Genomic DNA, 25,261 nt, shown 5'->3' on the forward strand with positions numbered 1-25,261 from the left:
TAATATATACATGTGGATGCACTTGTAAATTTGTATTTTATGTGTAAGTTCAACAGTCGGATACAACAACAAAACAGATAATATGTTATGCAAAATATAGGCAACCCCTACATTTAAGTGTGCAGAACGAGAATGTGAGTGTCTTGTATGAATTTAAAAGTATGTAGCTTATATAAATGTGTTCAAATTTCCTTAAAAGTGTTTATAACTTAACTCCTATCGGACTTCCAAATCCATAAGTATGACTAATGAACAAAAACGCATGTAGTATACCAGTACGTAAACTCTATTGATTATAATGGATTCGAAAATAGCAGGTAGTATTTTGTAAAATCCACGCATATATATGTGTTGCATTTAAATAATTATTTATCTATATATATATATATATATGTTATGTAGGTAAATGTATTATAATAGGTGATAAGAACTGTGTTTGACATTACCCCGCAGCGAATAAGGACAACACGACGAGACGATCTTATTATTCTCCAAATGTGTACAGTGTGGGATTCGATTATTATTCTCAAGTTTGGTAATGTCCGGATACACCTTTTATGAAATCATCAATAGTGTTTTTTCGTACCTGTTTCCTTTTAATTGTATTATTATATTATAGTGTAACACACTGATATATATATTATATTCGGTTTGGTATTCAAAGTTCGCTGACAATTACACAGACCCGTGTGGGAGTTTACGTACGATGCATATGACTGGGATTCACAATCACCCGCGTATATAATATATATAGAGGCTGCTGTTTTTGCAGGTGCGATTGGCGATGTTTCCAATATAAAATGTTTTACATCTGTGTCTCAGATAAAACACTATTATTGTTTCCGACGATTTGTCTGCAGGAGACGTATTTTGATGGACCATCACGATGCCTCGCAGATACTACAAAATGATTACACCCAAAACTGACCTATACATTATTATTAAAAATACACTTGAAACTACACTCTTTATATACGAATAGCATATATATATATATATATATTATATTATACACATTAATACGTATTGAATAGATACATTAAAATCGTTAAAAAATTATTCATTTCGTTCGTTATGTATATATTTAACATAATATTATATGTATAACTATCACAGTATTAATTTATATTCTTAAATTTCTTATGGTTGTTTTAATTAGAATAAAATAGTTAAAAAAAGTAGATACATCAATTATTAAAATTTATAGAATTTTTCATTTCATTAGCATTCTACTACTTTTTATACGTGATAACTTTTTTTTACTAATTTTTTGATTATTATGAGTATAATACTATTAGTATTTGCATTTAAAATACTCGATTAACATTATGTGTAGGCTGTAGACGTGCAATGATATTGAATAAATAATATTTGCATTATTCAAGTTAAGCGAAGAAAATAAATCTATTACCGCACAAAATATGAACGTACAAATATATAATTTCTATGTTGTGTGTTTGTAAGACAGAGTTAACGCAAAGGCTCCTAAAATTTCAAAACGTTATTCCGTATAAATGTCATGTATTCGAATGATGCATAATATTATTAATTAACATTATAAACCGACGTTTTAGATTTACGTTTCTGATTCACTTAATATGGTTTAAACCTCTATCGTCAGTTAAATTTTTCGAAATATTTTCATTATTTTTGTATAGTAAGTTAACTTAGAAAAGCAAGCATTAATTCAAAATGCATTAACTTAAGATTAAAATCCTGAAAATTAGGAACTGCTATACAGACGTACGACTATATATTATAAAGATATACAGGGTTCTTAAATAACTATTAGATATCAGTAGTGTGATAAAATCTGCAGGAAGGTCTGTAATATAAATTGGTGGAGGAAGGGCTATAGCTATAAGCACGAGAAAACACTATGGTGACTCGCCCTACAATATAATATTGACCGGTAGTAGTAGTTGACCTACGGGGTTAAACAAAACCCATCGACCTGACCTGGCCTGTAGTCACTTACTCCCACCATGCACCAAGTGTATACACTTATTATAATATTATAATATTATAAATGTAAAAATATGTTTATTATATTAGATATGTCCTAATTAATATATAAAAGCGTTCGTTTTGAACTAAGATGAATATTATATTAATATTATAACATTATGGTTTTATATTATGGCACGTACGTACCTAATAAATAATACGCGTGGGATGTTATTACATAATCTAGTAACGTCTAAACTCCACATATTTGTCTATACTTATATAGGACATTGGTACTTATTGTTGTTTTATGCATTTTATCAAATACAGAACTGTGAACCGCGCGTACTTGTATGATATCCCGATGATATAATGATAATATACGCATCCATGATTCATAGACTAAAATATTGTGTTAGTACGTAAGTATATTCAATCACTCATGATTAATATTTTTTCCACCGCCTATCAAGGTCGTATTTCCGTTGTTACGTACCTAGATATTTTCAAATTTGTGTATTTTTTAGCAAGACGATAAATCACAAATGTACGTGTGCTTGTTGTAAAACGCTATAGATGTCGATATAATAATATTATAGACGTTTATTCTCGATTCAAATCTCACTGCTGTTGCAGAAGTTCCACGTTATAATATAGATAATATACGAGTATAGCACTAACTCCTACCCTCCGACCATTAGTTATTCCTGACTCCTACCAAAACTCGAATGATCTTCCCTCGAAAAAAAATTTTCTATGATATAAAATAAATAATATACATTAATAAGTCGAGAAGAACAGAAAGCAAAATTTGAGAACTTGTAAAGATTTTGAAAATCGCCCCGTTACGGCGTCGATGGAAACGAGGAAAACAACTCTTAGCGTTAGGTTATATAGAAAAGGCTCTCGGTCGGCACAGTCTTTTACACATATATACAGTAGTATTCTGAGCAAGAGCGTGTGTGTGTATATCCCATGACGACGTCATTGTTATGTGTGTGTGTGCGTGCGCGAGTGGCAGTCATTGTTGGCGTATATATACATAGCACGTCGTCAATAGAGGTTAGGCCATTGTGCGGCGGCGGCGATTACGTATAGGCCAAATCCTTATGCTTTGCGCACACATTCGGTCTCGTAGTTTTCCCTTTGTGATGTGTCCGAGGGATTTTCCGCCAACGCATTGTACAGCGCGTGTATGGGTCTAAATTATGAAAATTTGCAACTATCCGGCAAATATATATAAGGAAAAAAATACATATATACATATTAACACAAGACTTCGAAAGGATATCGTAAGAGGAGGATATGAATGAAATATTATATACATTTTATATTGTATACAATAATATGTAGTATAGACAGTATAGTCATAATGTGTGGCTACAAAATATAATACGTATATGCAGAGCCATTCTGTGCGGCCAAATCGAACCACCGAGCCGATAAAATATATAGGATTTTTATAAAATTATACAATGTGACGCCTGTACACTGAATTTTATAAACTTTTCGAATTTAAACTGTTGAGAATCAAATGAAGTCAAATGGACTTGAATAGCAACACTGTTTTAATAATCTTATACATCATGTGTAATATAAATTAGTATTCAGCATTTATCAAAAATGTTATTATTTATAAGTTTATAACTAATTATTAACTTTTTTTAAGTATTAGTTTTTAGTTTCTACCACCAGTAAGAATTTATAACAAAAATTTTCATTAAAAATTTCCAAAAACGCCTTTGAATTTATCGACCTACGGTCATATTGAGTATATTAGAGAAAACTAATTACTACTTTTGAGGAATCAAATATATCAATTAAATTTTAAATAAAATATTCTATACATACAAATAAACTATTTGTTCAATGTCTATTTTTTTCAGATTTATATTTCATAGTTTATAAAATTAAAATAAATTGGTAGTTATCAATCATAATAATGTGGAATTTGATTAAAAAAAAAAGAAATATTTTCTACTAAAATTGTTTTTGATATTTTATTAAAAATTATAATGAAATGGGGTAGTGTAAAATAATATGTGAAAGGCTTTACCCTCATTACATCTCTGTATCAAATTATTGTATCTACATGAAAAAATGTGAAGTATGAATTTTATGAAAAATATGGACTGGCATATAAATATGCACGTGAATACTGTTGCAGAATGGTGTACACCTACTTACATCTATCTACATATATAAGCAATAAGTATTAACACGCGGATTTGCCGAAATTTCGGCAAAGATAATATAATATACAATATTTTATTATAGCCTTTTCGTTCGTAAATAGCATATCCTTGTGCCGTCGTTTATCGTCGTATAATATTAAACTGCATCATGCGACTTGGCCGGCTAATTATAATATCGTTTTCGTAAAATAAGCATAATTGGATAACACGACGTATAATATGCATATTTGTACCCATCATATATATTATATATAACGACTACCGATAATACCTACGCATATAATAATTATAATAATAATAATAACCACGTATACACATGAGGACTGCGTCATTAGGACGTTGTGCAAAGGGGTCAACGGAATTACCTCTAACAAAGTCATGATAAGTTAAACGTAGAACAAGGACCTCCATGACCGCCATGAAAATATAGAAGAGATAACAATATATTAATATGGATCTGTGATACATAACGCGCCTATTTCTATATGTGTACATATTTATACGTACTCTAACAATAGCTTATATATTAATGCATTACTTATAATATACACTGCAGTGATCGGAATAGGTATGGAAAGATTAAAGATTGAGATGCGAGCTGTCACCGTCCCTCAACATTTTTTCATTCGCTTCAGTATTTTCATCCCCTTCGTATTATACTATAGATTTTCTCGTAAAATACCATCACTTTATTATACTTATATATATATATATTTATTATATTATAATATTATTAATTCCCGTTTGTATTTTATTAGTCGTGTTTAATGATATGCAACTACTGCTACTTCAAATAATAAGTAACGTTTTGATAAAAAAAAATTTAAAAAAATAAAAATAGTATAATACTATTAAACCATGGATTTAATTTGAACGAAATTTAATCAGTCTATAGCTATTAATTTTTATTAAATCATAATAATAATTATGAACCATGAACAGCATTTATCAATTATATATGATAAACATCATGTAAAAAATGTAATGTGTTTATACATCGGTATGGTTACCTTGCAGATATTTTAAATGTCACACGCAATTAATAAAAACGCGTGTAACCGTAATTGTTGATTATACTCTGAACATATTTAGAAGGTTTCTCTTAAAAATAAAAGTGTAAAGTCCAAAGTTATGGAACTACAATATTATTATGACGAAAAAATTATTAGAAATTCTTAGCATTTAGTAACATATCATGAACAAACATTTTAACTACTTCGTGTATAATTTGTTGTTATAACATTTTACATGTTGCTTTCGTGTTGTTTATGTACTATTTGAAATAATGTTGTGTTATCTGAATCCATAGACCATTCGTCAGATAAGACATATTATTATAATTCAAAACACTGCAGTAACAATAATAAACAATTTTCGAATTACCCCGTGTATCATTTCGTATTTAAAAACTAAAGAAAAAAAACGTATTTCGTACGTTTTCGATTGAAAATCAAAACACAGATTTATTATAATATACCGATTAGATTAGTAGCTGCAACTATACATAATATACGTTTTAAACATTTTAGTACATTGTACAACGATGAGTTGTATATTATACCTATATATAGCAACATAGCGTGAGTACACTTTATCCACAACTCAATATTGCTCGTGGTCGATTCGGTCAATTCGACTAATGTGCAATCAATCAAATAAATTGTATATTTTGGTTTTAATGATGGATATTTTAATTAATTAATATGACGATGTCATACATCGTTTTTCGTCGCATTGTGTTTACGCAATCAAATTAAAAATGAACAGAAAAAAAATGTAATTAGTCGTTTGAGTTTTGTACGATCAATATTCAATACTATATATGTATACATATAATAAACTATTCACAAATATTATTTTTGTTGTTATTATTTGTGATATAATATAGCGAAGGAAACGAAAAATAATATAAAATGTTTACAAGTCCATCATCGTCGACCTTGGCTTAGGCTAAAGATATCCATTCCCAGGGTGACATAAACCATATCGTATCGTTGAGTATTTTCGATACTTTTCGTATATGTACAATTTTTCTCTCATCTCCCTTCCAATACATACATATACATTATACATATTCCTTACCCTCCCCCCCAACCCACCCTTCTACCCATCACTCCTGCTATAAAATTATTATGATAGCTCGTTGTCGCACTTGACTCATCGCCCGCCTGCCATCTTCTCTACATAATATAATACAATATACCTGTATAATACTATATAGTCCGTGCGCTACGCAAGGTCGATGGTTAATGATGTTAGATTATCAATTACACGCACTACCGTGTTACACACACACACACACACTCACACCAACACACCGACACGCACACTCAATCCAGACTGGTCTCTGATACGGTTTTCGAAGAATGATGTTTTCAACGAAAACACGAGAGCTAAGCTGAAAAAAACAAAACACAATATACGCGATACGAAATTAATATTATAATGTAACAACAAAATAAAATAAAAAACAGGCGTCGTTGTCCGATACTGTGCGGCGGCGGTCGCGTGTCAAAATAATAATATATATATTATTATATAGGTATACACCACTATACACGATATGCCTAACACAACCACGTGCATATACATACCGTCGTCATATTAATGTAGAATGTACATATACACTCGAAGAGAGGACGCCAACGCCGGTTTATCGTCATCATCATTGTCAACGCTTATATACATACGACGTTTTCGATAGCAACAGAAGAAGTCAGAATGATGACGATATTATAAGTAGTAAAATATATCAATATATCGTCGCGACGCCAGACTGAAATTTATACATGGCGACGGGGTGCGAAACGAAAACGGAAAACTTTAACGGTGGTGCACGACAGTCGCCACACGAGTGCACGTCCTATAGCGCGGAAAGATTCGCTACAGGAATAACGTGTCGACCGTTACGTCTTGCAACGATAGCGTTTGAAATGTCGTTTAGTAAAATCGATTATTTTTACACGATGACTTAATCAATATTATATATTTTACCAAGCCATAAGTAAGTATATACCTACCTATCAATCGACACACTATAAACTACGTCCTAGTACTCGTGTTCACTAATTTTCGTTAATGAAGCGACTATCCTTAAAAATGTCCTATGTTACCAACCACTACGTTCATACATATATATAAGTACTACCTGATACCTATCTAAAAATAAATCTACATATTATATTTTTTATGCGTTTTAAATGTTTGAATGCCTGAGTCAGTATTTTATTTTTTCGTTTCAATTGTTCATTTACCTAAATATATAAGGTTAGACGCAAATCAGTTTTAGATGAAAAAACGGTTAACTTGGTTTAAACTTCAATAATTAAACACTTTCAACATAATGTAAATTACTTATTATTACGTATATTTTAGATTCGATAAAACGTGTTAAAAGTTAAAATTGATTTTCGTTATTTCATATTTATTTGAGACAGTATTAAGGTTTAATATCGAATGTCAAGATAAACGTTTATGTATAAATGATTTTTGATAATTTTGGTTTGACGATTACCTATAGTTTTAAAATTATAGATATTAGGTACGTTTACGATTATAGAATATTAAATTTACTAAACAAAAAATTCTGATGTTGACAACCAAACCGTCAAATATCGTACAGTATGTCTACACATCAAAGTGTATCCAATATAAGAAATGTAATTATTATAATTAAAAGTGTTGTAAAGGATATGGTAATAGTCTGTTGGTATCGATAAAGGTCCACTACAACTACCACAAGATTTGATCAAGTTATGAATATATGAGAATAATATGCACACGGAATACATACACTATACAGGTATACGTTTATGAAACAGGACGGACGTGTAGTACTACCAATATTGACGATCGATGTACGACCAATAGAAATGGTCAACGGCGATAGTCCTCCCCCCCAACCAACGCCGCACGGTGCAGCGTCGCTGCGATCCTCGAGTAGCGCGTGGACACTAGACACCGCGACATCGTCACTCGTCAGTCTACAGGACACTCCACCGACGCTAAGACATCGTCATCCAAGCTAGATTTCTGAATCTACTTCGATTAATTTTACCATAACGACTTCAACAGCAACAACAATACACTTTTGTCATGGACATGAATTTCGGTACATTGTTGGACTTGGATCGAGTTCAACACGATGGTAAGCAAATCACAATTTATCGTTCATATAATTTTAATATTGTATTGATTTGTAAACAATTTTGGAATTTTTTTTTTTCAAAATATTAAGCTTCTATTACGCGGGTGACGGGTGACGTATTGTGTAGCTAATGTAACTGATCTTATAGTCTACATGCTTGATAATTAAACAATAAGACTTAGTGTTGTTTTATTATAATTTATTTTAATAAGTGGCGGATTTAACGTCAGATAAAATAGGCGGCCGCTTAGAACATCAAATCATAGAGGGCAGGGATTTTGTATAAATTTTATTTTAAATTATTGAATATTGTACTTGTAGATTTTTAGTATTTTTACCTTTTTTGTTGATAATAATTCAATAAATACCTATTGATAACTTAATTTCGCGATTAAACCTAGAACGTTTTATGTATAATAAAAACCCTATAAGCATTAATAATTATTAATTTTGTATGCATATGCTTTGGTAGATAATAAAAAAAAACATTCTAAAAAATAAAGACTCGTGGATAGAAAAAGAGTTACCGAGGGGCAGTAATGGAAATATCTGTTTATATTTTTGTTCCATAATATTCTAATATTAACTATTTTCACTATTATCACTATTTTTTGACATCGACGCGCGTATAAAAACCGTCCACGAACATCGTATTCGTAGGGGTTAACCACGTTAATATTACGAATATGGCCAGGGCCAGATACACATTTCAGAACTGTCTCACTATACTGAGTTATTTTTTTATTTCTTCCTCTTCTTCTCAAAAGTCATAATTAATTTGATAAGAAATACAGAATTAAACAGGCAAAACCAATTCCACAAAGAAATTGTACAATATTACTTATCAACTTATTAATGAAATTTCAATAAGTAATTACAATCACTAAATACGCATAACTTTAAGAGTAGCAGTAAAAGACAATTTCTAACGATTTGAAAATAACTTCGGATAATGATTAATTTAGGGCCGGAAGTTAATGCATTAAAAATTAGCGAAATATGCATACATTTATCATTTATGCATTGTGTGCCATTGAATTTTGTTTTACATTTTTTAAAAATAAAAAAAAACCTTTTGAATATTAAATTTTTATTTCAATTTCGTTAACTTTTACTTAATTAAACCTATGACTTTATCGTACATTTATAAAATTATAAAATAATATAAATTATTAAACGAATAATTGATTGTATTAATATTATTATTAGAAATACAAAAAACATGAAATTTTAACCGAAGTTAAAAAGGGCCCCTAGCCCCCTTAAATACACTTCTCTTTTAAAGGCGTGTGTGTGTTGGGGGGGACGCCACCGTCAGGGTAGGTACCTAAATGTATAGTCATTCGCGTACCACCTCCTATTACCTGCGTAATCGACAACATCGTCCGTTCCCCCTCTCTGGGTATGCACGATCAAAGTCGCGATTAAAATATTAATAAATAGTATCAAAGTAAGTAATATAACAGTAATAATAATATAATAATCACTATCGTTGTCGTCATGCTTTCGCGAACATTTCTATTGGCAATAATAACAATATAATAATTATGATGATAGGCGATAAATGATGATAATAATAATAATAATAATATTATAACGTGAACACGTGAATTTTCAAGATAAGTATTGGGCTAAATTTAAACGGGATTTCGTGTATTGTGCTTATCCAGACTTGGAGCCCGCCGCCGACGCCGGATCGTCGATCACGGTGATCGTGTCGTCGAGCAACAACAACAGCGGCAACAGCAGCACCAGCAGCAGCCGCAGTACGCCGTCAAGCTTTCCGCCGGTCACTGACTACCGCCATCAGCACCGCCGCCAACAGCAGCAGCACGTCCAGCCCGGCGCCGTAGACGTCCACCGTCACCAACGCGATCGCGACGACCGCCTCGACGGCGTGGACAACATGCACGCGACCCAATTATCATCGTCGGCCGTAAACGGATACGACAGCATGATGATCGCGGGATACAACAATTACTGCAGCAGCGCCGCCGCCACGTACGATCCGTACAACGGCTACACGCAAACGTTCGCCCCGCTGCCGCCATACGACGGTAAGTGTTTTTGTCGTTTCCACGTGCCGTAGTGTATAGTATTTGATTTTATAGCGCACACCGCCGCCTTTTCGGGAATTCGATTTTTCCATTCGATCGTTACCCGTACGAATGACTCGCATAAATCGTTCAAAGGCCGCCGGACCGTCGTCGTTAGCGCGTATCGTTTTAAAACCATTGAATAACGGCCGCGCGTCGTCCGCTGATTTCACCAAAAATAATGTATATAAATGATATTTTCGTACTTCCGAGAGCCCCCGCAACAACCACTTGCTCAAACCGGCGGCGGCTTTGTTTTAGTTCCGTTTCCGTGTAATAATATCTCTACCGTCCAGTTTACGAGAAATCGTTGTATTTCTATTATTTCATATTGTATAATATTTTTGAATTCTCTTATAATAATATCATAAATGTGATTTATTTATTTTTTAAACCCAAAATTACACGCGTACCTATGTGCGGTTCACGGTCAATGACCGGCATTTGCCTACACGTAAATTGAATGCAACAGGACCGAAATAAAATGTTTATAAATACCTACCTGCGAACGGCATTGAATCGATTCGTATATTTATATATTAAAAATAATAACGAGCGGTGCACCTATTAATTATTATTATTGTTCAATATCGTTGTCAACAAGTTGGGCGGCTCGAATTCATTGTACGTACACGAGGCCCGCAGTTCTCGTTTCCTTTCCGTCTATAATAATTTTACACTTACTCGGCAATGCTATTTGATTTTTGCATTTTATCGTAAAACAGTGCAAAAAACGAGCGTTTCTCTGTACTTAAATATTTATTGTTGCTATGCTACTGTACCGGTCCCTCCCGAATTCGAAAAATGCATTAAAAATTATGATAAAAGTATAAGCAATATAAAAATATTACATCTTATATTTGTTTTCGTTTCCCTGATTGACCGTCGATAGTTATTGCCTAATAAGTGGGCTATTTGATACATTTCGAAATTTACAATCCACGTTTTATTGATTCGAAAGATTGATTTTTAAATTTCAGTCATAATCATGCCACACATTATTTTCAAGTGACAATTAATATTTTATAATTGAGATTGTTTCCATTGAAAATAAATATTGACAATTATCAACATATTATTATTATATTATTATATATATTAATATGTTCGTGTAAAACAATAGACTCGTCCAAATACAACTATTACTCCATAAGGTACCTAAAACGTTAATATATAATAATATAATATATTATGATTATGATATAATCACATTACGTTTAATATATCGGTTCCCAAACTGTGAAACACCTTAGGAAGTAGTAATCACTATACAATAATAATATACTACTATGCACTAAAGGAAAATTGTTGTTTCAGTAATCTTTTGGATATTAATTTAAATATAAAATAAAAATGTATTCAAAGGAAGCGCAATTATTATTTTTATTTTTGGGAATACGTGAACCAAAAAAATTTGGGAACCGCTGGTTTAGTGTTTAAATGTTCGACTTTCGGTATTTTAATAGTATAATACTTGTAATATTGTAAATAATTTTGTATTAATAATAGTCATCTCTTTCGGCAGACATTCGTAACTCGGCTCCACTGTTGCCTCTCTTACACCCACAGCAGCACATGCCACAGCAACACGGTCCCGCGTTACTCGGCAGCGATGAGATGCAGACCGGCGCGGTCAACGTGCAGCGCAAACGGGAGAAGCAGAAGCGCCAGCGGACCGCTTACTCGAGCGAGCAACTGATGCACTTGGAGGAGTCGTTCACGGCCAACCAGTACTTGAACAGAGCCAGGCGCATCGATTTGGCTCGGACCCTACGGCTTACGGAGAGGCAAATCAAGATTTGGTTTCAAAATAGGCGCATGAAAGAGAAGAAGTCCAAAAGGGATTCCAGTAAGTATTTTGTTATTGTATATAATATATAACAGCATGAGCGCGTGGGTAGGTTTTCCGGTGGACAAAACAAACCTGGTGACATTAGCGAAGTTATTTTTTTCTGTTTTCGATTTTAAAATGAACAATATTCTAAGCGATAATGTTTAAGTTGTTTCTCAATCAATTTATTTTATTTCTATTGAATAGTTCAACCTACGAGTAGTTCCGAAAAAAGGCCATTAATACTTTGTAGGAGAACCGAATACTGAGAACGCATGCCTTCTCCTCCCACGTGACCAAAAATAGCACGGTTGACTGAGTGTCATTTTCTCAAATCATTATCATATAGAATCATATAAATTTATAACTATATTAGGTATATTATAATATATTATTGTTGTAACAAACGCGTTCGATAATATTTTCTGCAGTTAATAAATTATAATAACAGATGGTCGGGTTGTTGGCGTGTTCTCCATACACTTCCACCAATATAGAAATAAGTGGTCGCGAACTAAATGTATGATCGAATTCTGAGAAGATCCGCCCGCGTTAGGTAACTGTGTACTTCTAATTATAACAACGGTGTACATTATACATAATAGTAAAATATAATAATAATATTATCGTCTTACACATGCCGTTTTCCCGTATTATAAATTTATAACCGAGGTGGATAATTTTATACCAGTTCGCGAAATATTTGTTTTCCTACCGACTTCTCCGAGAATAACTTAAACCAATTTCGTTTCTGGGCCAGCCAACGTCAAATGAAAATGTTGTGTAAAAAGAACCTTCAAGAAGGAAGGGGGGAAATTAATTTTTTTTTAAATATAATATCTTAAATATAAAATTTAAAAAGATAAAAATCCTCATCATAGTTTGCTTGATTTATGTTGATACCATTGGCGAGTTTAAAATTATTTCTCATGTTTCGTTTCTGTTTCTCCCACTTGATAAGAAAAAAAATCTAAAAATTAGTTTGAATTTATTTTAATTTGTAGATTTGACCACAGTGTCCAGACACGTAAACTCACCTATCATTAATACATTATTGTTACTGTTGTTTTTAACATTACCTGTTATATTAATAGACGAAAGATAAAAAAACAATAAGATAATAATTTGTTGCTAATAAAAAAAATGAATAAAATTTCTTTAATAAATAGTAATAATGAACGGGAATTGAAGCGTTTTGGTAAGTAGTTTTATAGTTAAATGATCAGCGTTACTGTTATTCGTCGTCATTTTAAAATTTATCATTTTATTATTTTAAGTTATAATTTTCACTCAATATTATGTACTTTATCACGTAAAACCCTCAAAATTCAATCTCGTCTTACGGGTGCTGGGTTGTGGGATTCATTACTTTTGACAAATTTTAACCCTGCAGTGTAGTATTATCGTGCACCACACTCGATTCGATGCATTATTTTTGTGCTCGCCAACTTGCACCACTCCGTCGCCAACACGCCAAACGTCACAATGGACACTATAGGTACTCATCGTATAGACCCGACCTGTGCACTTCATGTCAAATAGGTTACCTATACAACTGCGACAATACAATATAATATTATATTCTCTCGTGTCCCCGCAGGCCAAGTGGAATCGACCAGCGGCGGAGTGACGGCCATGACGCCGGTGACCTTGGCTGCGATCAGCGGTCCGCCGGCGGCGGTGCCGGTAACCGTGGCCGGTTGCGGTTACGGCGCCGGTCATTACGCCGCGGACAACGGCTGCTCGTCGCCGACCGTCAACATGGCGATGAAGTATAGCCCGTCGAGCACGTACTCGACGCCGTCGCCGCCTGGCGTCGCACAGCACCATCACCAGCACCATCAGCTCGTCGAACATCAGCGCCCGGGACCGTCGGGCACGCTGCACCACTTTTCATCGTATGCGGCCAACATGTACAACGGAGCAGGAGGAGGCTCTTGCACGATGCCGCCCACGTACGAGGAAACCGTCAACGGACAGCACCAGTCCGTGCCGCTGCCGCCGCAAGTGCACCTGCACTGGTATCCGACCTCGGTCATAGCGTCTCATGACTCGACCGCCGACGGGTTGCAGTGACTCGTTAAGCTTTTGACGGCGACGACCGCGGACAGTGGGAAGGGAGTGCCGGGAGAGGGCCCGCCTCGTGCTTCCGATGCGATCTCAGTCCGGGATCGAATCGGAAGCTCGTCGCACCCTACGAACGGTTTTTTATTTTTTTTTTCGCTTTACATTTTATTATTTTGATTTCAATTTTGTTTTCCTATATTTTAATATCTTAATTCCCGATGTTGGCCGTCTGGACGACGACACGCTCGTGGGTTTTTTAAACGTCATAGTTGGAACTGATTATTTTTATTTTTTCATTATTATTATTAGGTACTATATTTGTTTTCCCCGTTACAATTATACTTTATACATAAATTATAAACTACACGATATACCTATATATACTCTACGTTGAAATCTAAAAACTACTCAATATAATCTTTACCTATTATATTATACTAATATTATTATTATATATTATATCATTACACTAGCACAAAATTATTCTAAGCACGCTTACATATTATACTATATAGCACGCGAACTATCATGTTATAATCTTCGAAATGTAAAGGAAAAATGAAAAAAATAACAATAACATCATTATATATATATATATCATAACACAACTATATTATATTTATATTTTTATTATAGCCCAGACTGTTTAACTTACTGTACTAACCTATAACTATGCCGATTTTTGTACTAAATATATTTTTAATCACCAAGTAAATATCATCATATTATTATATAGGTATATATTGTTTTATTACTATAAATAATATTAATTATATTATTATCATTATTTTGTAAAAAAAACAAAAACAATGGAATACGTTCAACTTGTTTTTTTTTATTATTATAATTATTATTATTATTTATTACTGTTACAACGACCACACACGAGTTATGCAATTTTGATAATTTTAGTTATTACATCGAAAATTAACGGGTTAAAAACGTTTCGTCTAAGCAATTGTTTCCGATGCGTTTTTTATTCATACAAATTTGGCATTTTTTAATCATACTAACAATATTATATATTGAACTTTTATTTTTTTTTATTTACAACAATCGTACTTTTTATACTTTTTTTACTGTGTAGATCATCATTACAATGTTGTGTATATATATTATACACTCATCAACAGTTTATAAAAGGGATAATTATGTTTAAAATATTTTAATGTTTTTATATATTTATTAGATAATAAACTTTTTGTATTCTTTATTTATCTTATTCATATTTTTGTAATGCTGATTGGCAATTTCTATAAAGAACTAAGAAGGATTAATAGAAAACATATACTCGTAGTGTGTCATTCGTTCTTTCCTACATATATTTAAGACTATTATTATAAAAATATATCTATAATAATTAATTTTGTAAATGTATATATTTCAACAACAATAAAAGCTTACAGGTTTACATGAGTAGTTTATCTTATTTGTTATTGTTTTATTATGTCCTAAGAGTCTAAGGCTTAGATATTTAGTAAAATATGTATATTATTTTTGTATTTCATACTTGTATTGAATGGTATTATATTTAAAGTTGATCTATAACCTAGAATAATTGTTTTAAACTGATGTACAATTTTGTACGTATTACAAATATTATCACCGTTTCATAATATTAAAATCGTATTTTTAAACTATGTTATAAAATATTTAGGTTTTAAACATATTTTATTTACTGTACATTTTAGTCTTGACTTTGACATATATATATGATTATGAAAATACAAACTACAGTTTTATCCAAAGAAATATATATTTTTAATTCGCTTGGTATTTAGTTAAATCATGTGTGAGAAGGATGATAAATACAATTAAAACCTAAACCAAAAAAATGAATGTTTAATACATTTTGATAATCAGTTATTGTTGATAGGTACATTATACTTTTCAAATTAAATTTAAATGTTTTGTATTTGGAAAAGCGAATTTAGTAAACGAAACAAAAAAATAAAACTCGGTATCAGAGAGAACGTTTTATTTTCTATTTTATTTGGCAGTGGACGGAGACGTGTTTTTTTTTAAAACTTATATTCTAGATTTGAATACGAACGCAATGGCATGAAAAATTGTCCTTCGTCCGTCATCCCGCCATGGCTTTAACGATATATATATGACATATATAATGATAAATATATTACAGATCGCGTGTGTCAGCGACTGTCCTGTTACAGATAGGCGTAATATATTTAAAGACGTCATGACCTATCAAACTAGTAAGAACTGAGTTTATAAATACGAGTTCGTATTACGCGTTGATAAATATTTAATGAAAATACTTCTATTTTTTTGGACTTCGTTAAGCTGAATAAAATTAAAATATTCCTGCCAATTTTTGAAAATTTCATAAATGTAGGTACGCCTGCAGTGCATATCTCCACGACTCTTCGACGTTTTTAATATTTCGGAAAAAAAATATAATCTTTCGTCGTAGTTATAGTTGTTGATCGTTATGTAATATTAATTGTGTCAAACGCGTTTGATTATAAATATAATGTAAACACGGTTTATCTTTAAATTTTCTATTGATGTATAATACGAAAGATACAGTCATAGTGCACGTTGAGTCATGATTCATGAATTACTTACCTACAAGGCTACAAATGAGTAATATTTTCTCAATTCTATACTGCAGCTGAGTAAACTTAAATTAAAATAAAAATCTAAAAGTATAAATGTATTAATAAGATAGGTTATCAACAAACTAAAATATGAATTCAATATGTGAATCAAAATAACAAAACGCGTAAACAAAATACGAAATATTAAGCGTTTTTACTGTCATCACGATATGAATTATGAGTTATTTTTGTTAGTTCAATACACGGACGGCCGAACATATTTTACCACTGTAGTTCCCGCAGAGTTATACCACTTATACCACAGTTGCTGTCTGCGGCGTACCACATGGACGTTGTAAACTTCAACGAGTAAACCATGGTTCATATATTATTTAATCGGGTACTTGAGATATTTTATTATTTTCCATCGGACAGTCTTTAGAAAATAGTTACCATCGACTACCGTTTTCTCTACGATCCGCCGACCCGTACGATTCCCTCCGATTCTTGATCGAACCATTATTTTCCCGTTGCCGTTCACTAATCTGTAGTCTAACTGTTCAATTGTGTGCAACAGACATACTGGCAAAACGAGTCTTGGGCGAATCAACATCAACTCCGGTCCGACGAAACACGTTACCTGTTTTCCGAGGATATTATGTACCAGTATAAGGTAATAATCCGTACACAATAAATCATCAATAGTTTTATAATTAACAAACTGATTATTTTAATAGTACCTAAACATTAATTATCTCAAAAAATATTAACGTTTTTTAAAATGATTTGTTTGCATAATTTTAAATCATTAAAAAACAGTATTTTTTGAAAACAAATTTTCAGACAGGACGTTTAAAAGAATCAAACAACATGATTCTGCACTTCTTATTGTGTCGTATTTAGGATTTTGTCTGAAACGCGTATTTATTCATAGCGCATTGCTTAAGCTTGACATAGCACATAGCACCCCTCATTCCTAAGTAGTAAGTTGTCTTAAAACTGTGATAGTTATTAATAACCTTTTTAAGGTTAAGAATTATCACGCACTGGTATAGAGGAATCTTAAACGAAGATTTGTGAGGTCATTAATTTGAATGTACGAGTAATCATTATACAATTAATATTCTTCTTGTACACTTGAGCTTATTGTTATATTATCATTTAGAGATTGGTTAATACTTAATATATAATATGTATATACCTATAATAAAAATAAAAATAAATTAATAGATAAAAGTTGTTTACCTTAATTTTAAATTTATCTTATTTTTATATATACCTAATATTAAATATATTATACTTGCCTACTTTATTTATTAGTGTCTGGGATCAAAGTAATTTATTAAATTATAAAATCAAAACGCCATGCTGCTTAATAGTTACATTATATTTTACAATAACTAATATATTCTCAATCAGGCATAATTGGTCAATAAATAATAAATATTATGTACTATTGATTCATTTTTCTGTGTATCATCGTTATCACCAAAAATTACATACATTTTACTTACCTTTTTATAATTTATTTAAATACCAATATTATATGATTAATTTATCATAGATAAAATATTTTTATTTTTAAATCGGGATTCATGTTTGTGTATAGTGTTAGATCTAAAGGGGGGCTTGTTCCATTACCCTATCACCATGATCCATTACGACTCACTGATCGTCGTAGTCACTGCACTCACAAGCAATGTGAAAGGCGTATATGGACGTGTAACTATAGTAATTTAAGTAACTTATAAATAGAAGGAAAATAAGTGGATTAACTACATATTATTAATGTATAATATAAAGGCTTTCAATACATTTTTGGTTTTACAGCTTTAACAAACTTTTATGTCCATAATATGTATTAATGTATTACAATATTTCTCAGCATAATTGAACTACTTAAAAATTAAATTCGATGGCTGTGATGCAGTTATAAGCTATGGTTCAGCTATTCCTTGAAAAATCTGTTTTATTGTAAAAACAATATCTACTCATAAAAAGGCCATAAATAGACAAATATTTAATTAATTAATTAATATATATATATATTATATGTATATAATATAGGTACTATAGATACTTACTTTAAATCAAACAAAAAGTTTTTAATATATTATATGAAAACAATTTAACGCTAGTCAGTTTTTTATATGTGATGTATGATATTCTGATAAGGTCATTGAAATTGACCTTATAGGTACCCCTATTAAAAATCCTTTATATGTACGTGTATAATATATAGAAATGTAAAATGGACAAGTAATGCGCCCATATTTTAACCAACTCCTATATTAGATATATCATATATAAATGTATAATATACAATACCAAATACCGACGGTTAGGTTTATTGTTAGGCGTCATTGTATAGTTACCATTGAATGCTGTTAGGATGGGTTATGGTAGAGTCTGCTGTTTCAGAATCAACATCAAACGCTTGCTTTTGCGTACATCATTTTGAATATCTTAAATAAATAATAAACATGATAAAATCTACCGCCGAGAGTCGAGACGATAATAATAATAATGTATATCAACGCACAAAAGAGCAATATTGAGTGTACAAAAAGTTGCTTATACTCGTACTATAAATTTAACATAACAATAAATAATATAACAAATATTATGTATTGTATATTATTAAATTAACAATATTTTTAAATTTGAAGATAATCTCTTAAAACCAATACCTATATGATTTTGTGAACAATGTATTATTCATAAAAGATAATCCTAGATATATGAATAATATATTTCCAATTATCCTTTTTATGTACTATCGCAATATTCATTTTTTTTCAAATGAAATTAAAATCCAAATTTTGTTAATGATAATATTCACATTCTATTCGATTCTACAGTTATAGTTCACTACCAATTTAATTTTTTTTTTAATTTTTTTTTTGGGGAGGGGGGGTTGTTTAAATGTTTTAAATTTAAATATTTATTGATATTATAACGTAGTTAACACGTTTTTTTTATAATAATGTACCTACAAATTAGTGCTTTAATATATTCATTTTTAAATAATATTTGAAATTAATCTTTGATACCTATTTAATTATATATTTATACCTAAAAATATTTATTTGAAAATTAATATCATAAATCCAACGAAAACATTAAGATTAATTAAGCTATATAATATACATAATGCATTATAACTATAGATATAATACGAGCTTAATGTAATTGAATGTACCTATTGGTCAATACTCAATTATCAGTGATACTTAATTACACATTAACACTAATTACATTAAAATTATATTTTAATAATCTTTGGATTAAATATATATTTATTTATTAAAAATTAAATGTAGTTAACCATATCTACAGGTATATATATAGTTAGTACAATACCACTATACTAAGTACTACATAGCATATATCAATATAATATATCCATAATGTAACATAAAAATACAAAATTCTTGTCAAAAATGTTTTATATTTTTTCTTTAATATTAACATTATAAATTTAATATATTATTGAACTAATTTACATTTAATTATTAACATTTTATTTTTGTCCAAAGACGAATGAAACTAACTTATTTATTCACCCGATAGAAAAATAATAGTTGATTATTTTGATAATTACTCTCTAGTGAGTCTAGCGACTAGCATAGTAAATACAATTTCATCTTGTTGTTTGTACTGTATAGTAACTTTGGGCTGATCCAGACCAAGATAACAGGGGGGGGAATTTTTAAAGAGCACACATTAATTTTGATAAAGTATTTATTTATAGGTACATACATATGTTACTTTCAAAAGTCTCATACAGAACAAAAAAAATATTTTTTATAGTAATAGTAATAAAAAAATATATCACTATGATTTTGTTACCCTTGAAATATAATTACGTCAAAAACTAAAATCAGGGACTTAAAACTATTTTTTTCTGAGAGAACGAGGGGGGGGGGCGATCGCCTCGATCGCCCCCCTCTGGATCCACCACTGTTGTATACTTAATTCGAATAAGTAATTAATTTTAAAAATTAAACCCTTTGACCTGAAGAAGTGTCTTATAGGTATATAAAAAAAACTATCTTATATATTATTAATCATACGGAGTTAATAAAATAAGTAGGTAAACTAAAATGGTATATAGATGTTCTGGAAAAGATACTGCCAGGTTCACGGTAAAAAAATTAAGTCACCCTCTTTAGCGGCCAACGAAATACTCTGCATTTAACATAGTATTTTTTTTATTAATAATGTCGTATTAAAGATACATTATTCTCAAATTCTACAACGCCGATATAGCGTTACTCATCCGGTATTGTAAATTCACGACGACTATTTCACCAAAAAGGAAATGATGGACGTATAGTAGCAGTATCCGCTCACCGCTTTTGTTGGTGGTTTACAGGTGTGGTGCGTATAAACTTATAGAATTATTGAATATCCGCCCTCGCAGGACCTCTTTTAGTAGTCCCGCGGGTTCCGACCTGCACGTTTAATAGGTACCAAAAACGTTGTACCTATATATATTATATTATATTATTGATGTTTAAAATACCATTGTCCATTATACTATATACGAGTACATGCTATATCATCATTGTCCATTATATTACACGAATACAATACATTCTGCTTATATATATATATTATATATTGTCCTTAACGAATCATAATATTATGATACTAGTTATTATAATACATACTACATTCTTGATACTGTTATACTTTAATAATATATTTATTAAACTTTTGGTTTTTGAAATTTGTTAGTATACTTATAACTTATGTACAAAGATCATATTTTAAAATTCTCATGACTCATGAGTCACGTAATCATTCCATGCACAGTTGATAAAATGCTTGGCCGACCTTTTTGGGCTAGGCGTAGATCTTAGATAGATTATGGGATATAAGGTTCCTAGGTGGGTTGTTGTGTGATAAAATGAAATCATATTTGCTGTAGTATCACGGGTTAGGTTAGGATATTATAAGATACCTCAACATTCATCTCAGTGTTTTTTTATATGTTCCACATATCGCCATCTATTATAATATGACTAACGAGTTTTTATTATACCGGCGATTTCCTAAGACCCCTAAGGATTGTTCATTGTTGTTTGCAAGTATATTGCATACGCTATATAAGATAATATATGGGTGAATGTAGAGAGTATATATGTATAATAATCGTTCAAGACGCAGCAGTCACTAGTATTCTCGTTGGCAATACTTATCTGCCCAGTCGGTTGATCAGTTCCGCAGTCTCCCATCCATTTCCTGTTTGCGTTTCTGGTTGAGCTCTGCAGCGCGTATACATACATATCGTACACGTGCAATCGTTATAATAAGAGTTAACCAATAATATATAATATATGATATATATATTAAATAATATCACATAATGTTATATAACCCCCTCGAGGACCAAATACTGAAGAGGTTGAGGCGTAGATTGGGTTCCGTTTGACGTGAAAGCCCACCTCGAGCTTGCGGATTACGCGCCCTGCGTGGCACGCTCGTAGTAGCTATTAGTGCATGATTATCCCTCTCTCTCTCTCTCTCTCTCTCTCTGTGTGTGTATGTAGTTAGAACATTAAGGACTTAAGCCTCTTGCGCGTGTTTGTACTTATCTCAATCGCATGTACATAATATAATATTATATAATGTGATTACAGACGCAGTCCTGCGATGGCGATCGCCGTCTTAAATACTATTAATTTATCCGATTTGCATTGAGTTGTTTACACTTTACAATAACATAAAACTAATACCTATTGTGCCTATACACATACACTAAATCAATCTGGTCAACCATATCTTTGCGGTAAGAACCGTGTATTTCTTTATTAGTTCCCATTCTAGTTTAATCTATTCTGTAGTATAATTTCAACTGCATTAAGAGACTCGTGAGTCGTGATACCAATGACGACACTACCTACAAGATCCAATAATTATTATTTAACATTTGAAAGATGTCCATCATAATGTCTACCCCGTGGCCCGGTAGACTTAATAAAGCATTGATGGTCCATGTGACCATGTATATGTATAAACCTTTCATAATGGCTGCATAATTTTAAATGTATATAGCTTTACGTTTCAAAAAAATTATTCTTTTTCTTTATACTACTCGTACATTTAATTTTTACCTAAATATTTATATACGACGATCAAATTAAAAACAAATAAAACAAATTTTAAAAATGTCCTATTCAACATCAAAAATATTCCAATTGTTCTGCAAAATATCTCTACAAAATAACTAAAAACTAAATTTGTTAAAAATTCGCACATACTGTCTCATATAGTATAAATATATATACAAGAATTTACTATTTACACATGCTAATAAATCATAACTATTATTATAATATTATAGTCTTTTATGTCGCTATTTGCTTACGATGTGTTAATTAACTGTGTATACATTTATATTTTATTTATTATAGCTACTTCATAACTATAACTACTTAGTACTTAGTAATAGTACTAGGTTATAATCTCTACTAAAAATAGGATAGCGAAATTAGTAAAACTAAACAAATATTAAAAATAACGATGATTATAGATTCTTCACAAATATTCAAAACTAAACAACAATGATTGTAATGTAATAATGTGTAGTATAATATTATAATATAATATTAAATACCATACGCTTTTGTAAAATCAAATACAATACCTGTTATATCGAATATTATGAATTATGATATTGTGTAACTACGCGTGTGTACGAAGAAATAATATAATGATTTACTAAGACCTATAATTATTAATTAAGAGGTAGGTAATATTAATTATTATATACATATCCGTACGTGGTACTTCGAACCTATTGGACTATCTGCGCAATTTAAGAGAATATTTACTAATTGACACACAAACGACCGATAATTATATCCGAATACTCACGCGGAAACTGTTATTTTTTTCTAATCATCGACCCAAATTGTTCATAAAAGACGTATTTTTGAAAAACCACATTTTCCTCAAGTATATTCCCTGCATTAAATTATACAATAATTAGCGTTAGGTAAAATATCTGGATGTTTAATTGTCTGATGATTAAAGTTTTTATGGATTGTATCTATAATTTAAAATACCTATATAAATATAAATATATATTTCAATAAATATAGTATACGTATACATTACTAAATTTAATTTGCAAATCTAATTTTTTAATATATGTATCAACGTTATATTATAATAATAATTTAAAATATTTTTTTTAATAAATAAAAATTAAGCTAAACAAAACTAACCGCGGTCAATGATTACATTAAAAATGTATATTGTTAAGCATGATTAATTTCATTCACAAATTTTATTTATTTTAACATCATTAATAGACCATCTTAATTCTTTAGAACTCGCAAATTCAATGAGTGTATTCATTTAAATGTATCAATTTTTATTACAAATGTAATCTTTATAAACTGTAATCATTGGTTAACCATACAATTATTTTTCCCAATACTATATATGCAGTGGTGTTCCCATGAATTTTTTTGAGAGTATACTATATCATCAAATACGCATGTATTATGGATTTATGGGTATACGCAGTTACCCATAATATTGAAAAAAAATCTTGAGAGTATACGGCGTATATGTAGTATACCCTATGGGAACACCCCTGTATATATGTATAGTACCTACTAGACAGTAAAATATTATGGATAATTATTACATAAACTATACACAGTATAATATGCAATATTCTTTGTACTTTTGATGAATCGGAAACAAAATTACCATAAACAATACATGTATCATTATAAAATTAAATAAACCAAAAATTAACTAATCGCTATTTACACTCACACACACACACACACACACACATATTCATATTAATTCATTTAATAGTGTATTTTTATCATGGATATGAGCAAGCGTAATCGTTTTGAAAAACACGTAAATCTATTCGACTGCGATATTCGTGCAACTGCAATTTTATGCGTATAAAATATATACATCAGGAACATCATAAAACCAAGTCAATATACACAAGAGCATAAAAAATCCCTCTCGAAAGGCAATCGGTGGTGGTTAAACAATAATAATAAGCTCCTTGTTAGACAATCTATTTTGCGACCATTGTGCACGAGACAGTCTTTACTTCTTTAACGTCTTAATAAAAAATAAAAAGCACCATTGTTACGTTATTAAATGTATACACATAATATAAGCTACGTTATGAGTTTATGACAAATGACAATGCATAGTGTATCTATATCACATGGTGAATAATTCATTGGTGCGTATAAACAGGTTTTATTATTTTCTGTATATTTATATTTATCGGTTACCTATATAATATTACAGTGTAATATAATACAAAATAATGTGTTTATAATACGTATATTTGTGTGTGTAAAATACGGCGAAAAGAATACTTTATATATACAAAAATGTATATTGTATTGTGTTTTAAGTAC

The 25,261-nt window shown here is 30.8% G+C and overlaps 1 protein-coding gene across 1 annotated transcript; it reads left to right on the forward strand.

Moving 5' to 3' along the window:
- The first annotated feature begins 8,101 nt into the window (after window positions 1-8,101).
- LOC132922560 (homeobox protein DLX-2-like) lies at window positions 8,102-15,694 on the forward strand. Its single transcript, XM_060986134.1, has 4 exons — window positions 8,102-8,289; window positions 9,960-10,346; window positions 11,911-12,234; window positions 13,817-15,694. Exons 1-4 carry the CDS (start codon window positions 8,238-8,240, stop codon window positions 14,290-14,292), a joined length of 1,239 nt encoding a protein of 412 aa, XP_060842117.1. The 5' UTR covers window positions 8,102-8,237; the 3' UTR covers window positions 14,293-15,694.
- Window positions 15,695-25,261: the final 9,567 nt, after the last annotated feature.

This window comes from Rhopalosiphum padi, chromosome 2 (genome assembly GCF_020882245.1).
Source record: "Rhopalosiphum padi isolate XX-2018 chromosome 2, ASM2088224v1, whole genome shotgun sequence".
NCBI classification, from domain to species: Eukaryota; Metazoa; Arthropoda; class Insecta; order Hemiptera; family Aphididae; genus Rhopalosiphum; species Rhopalosiphum padi.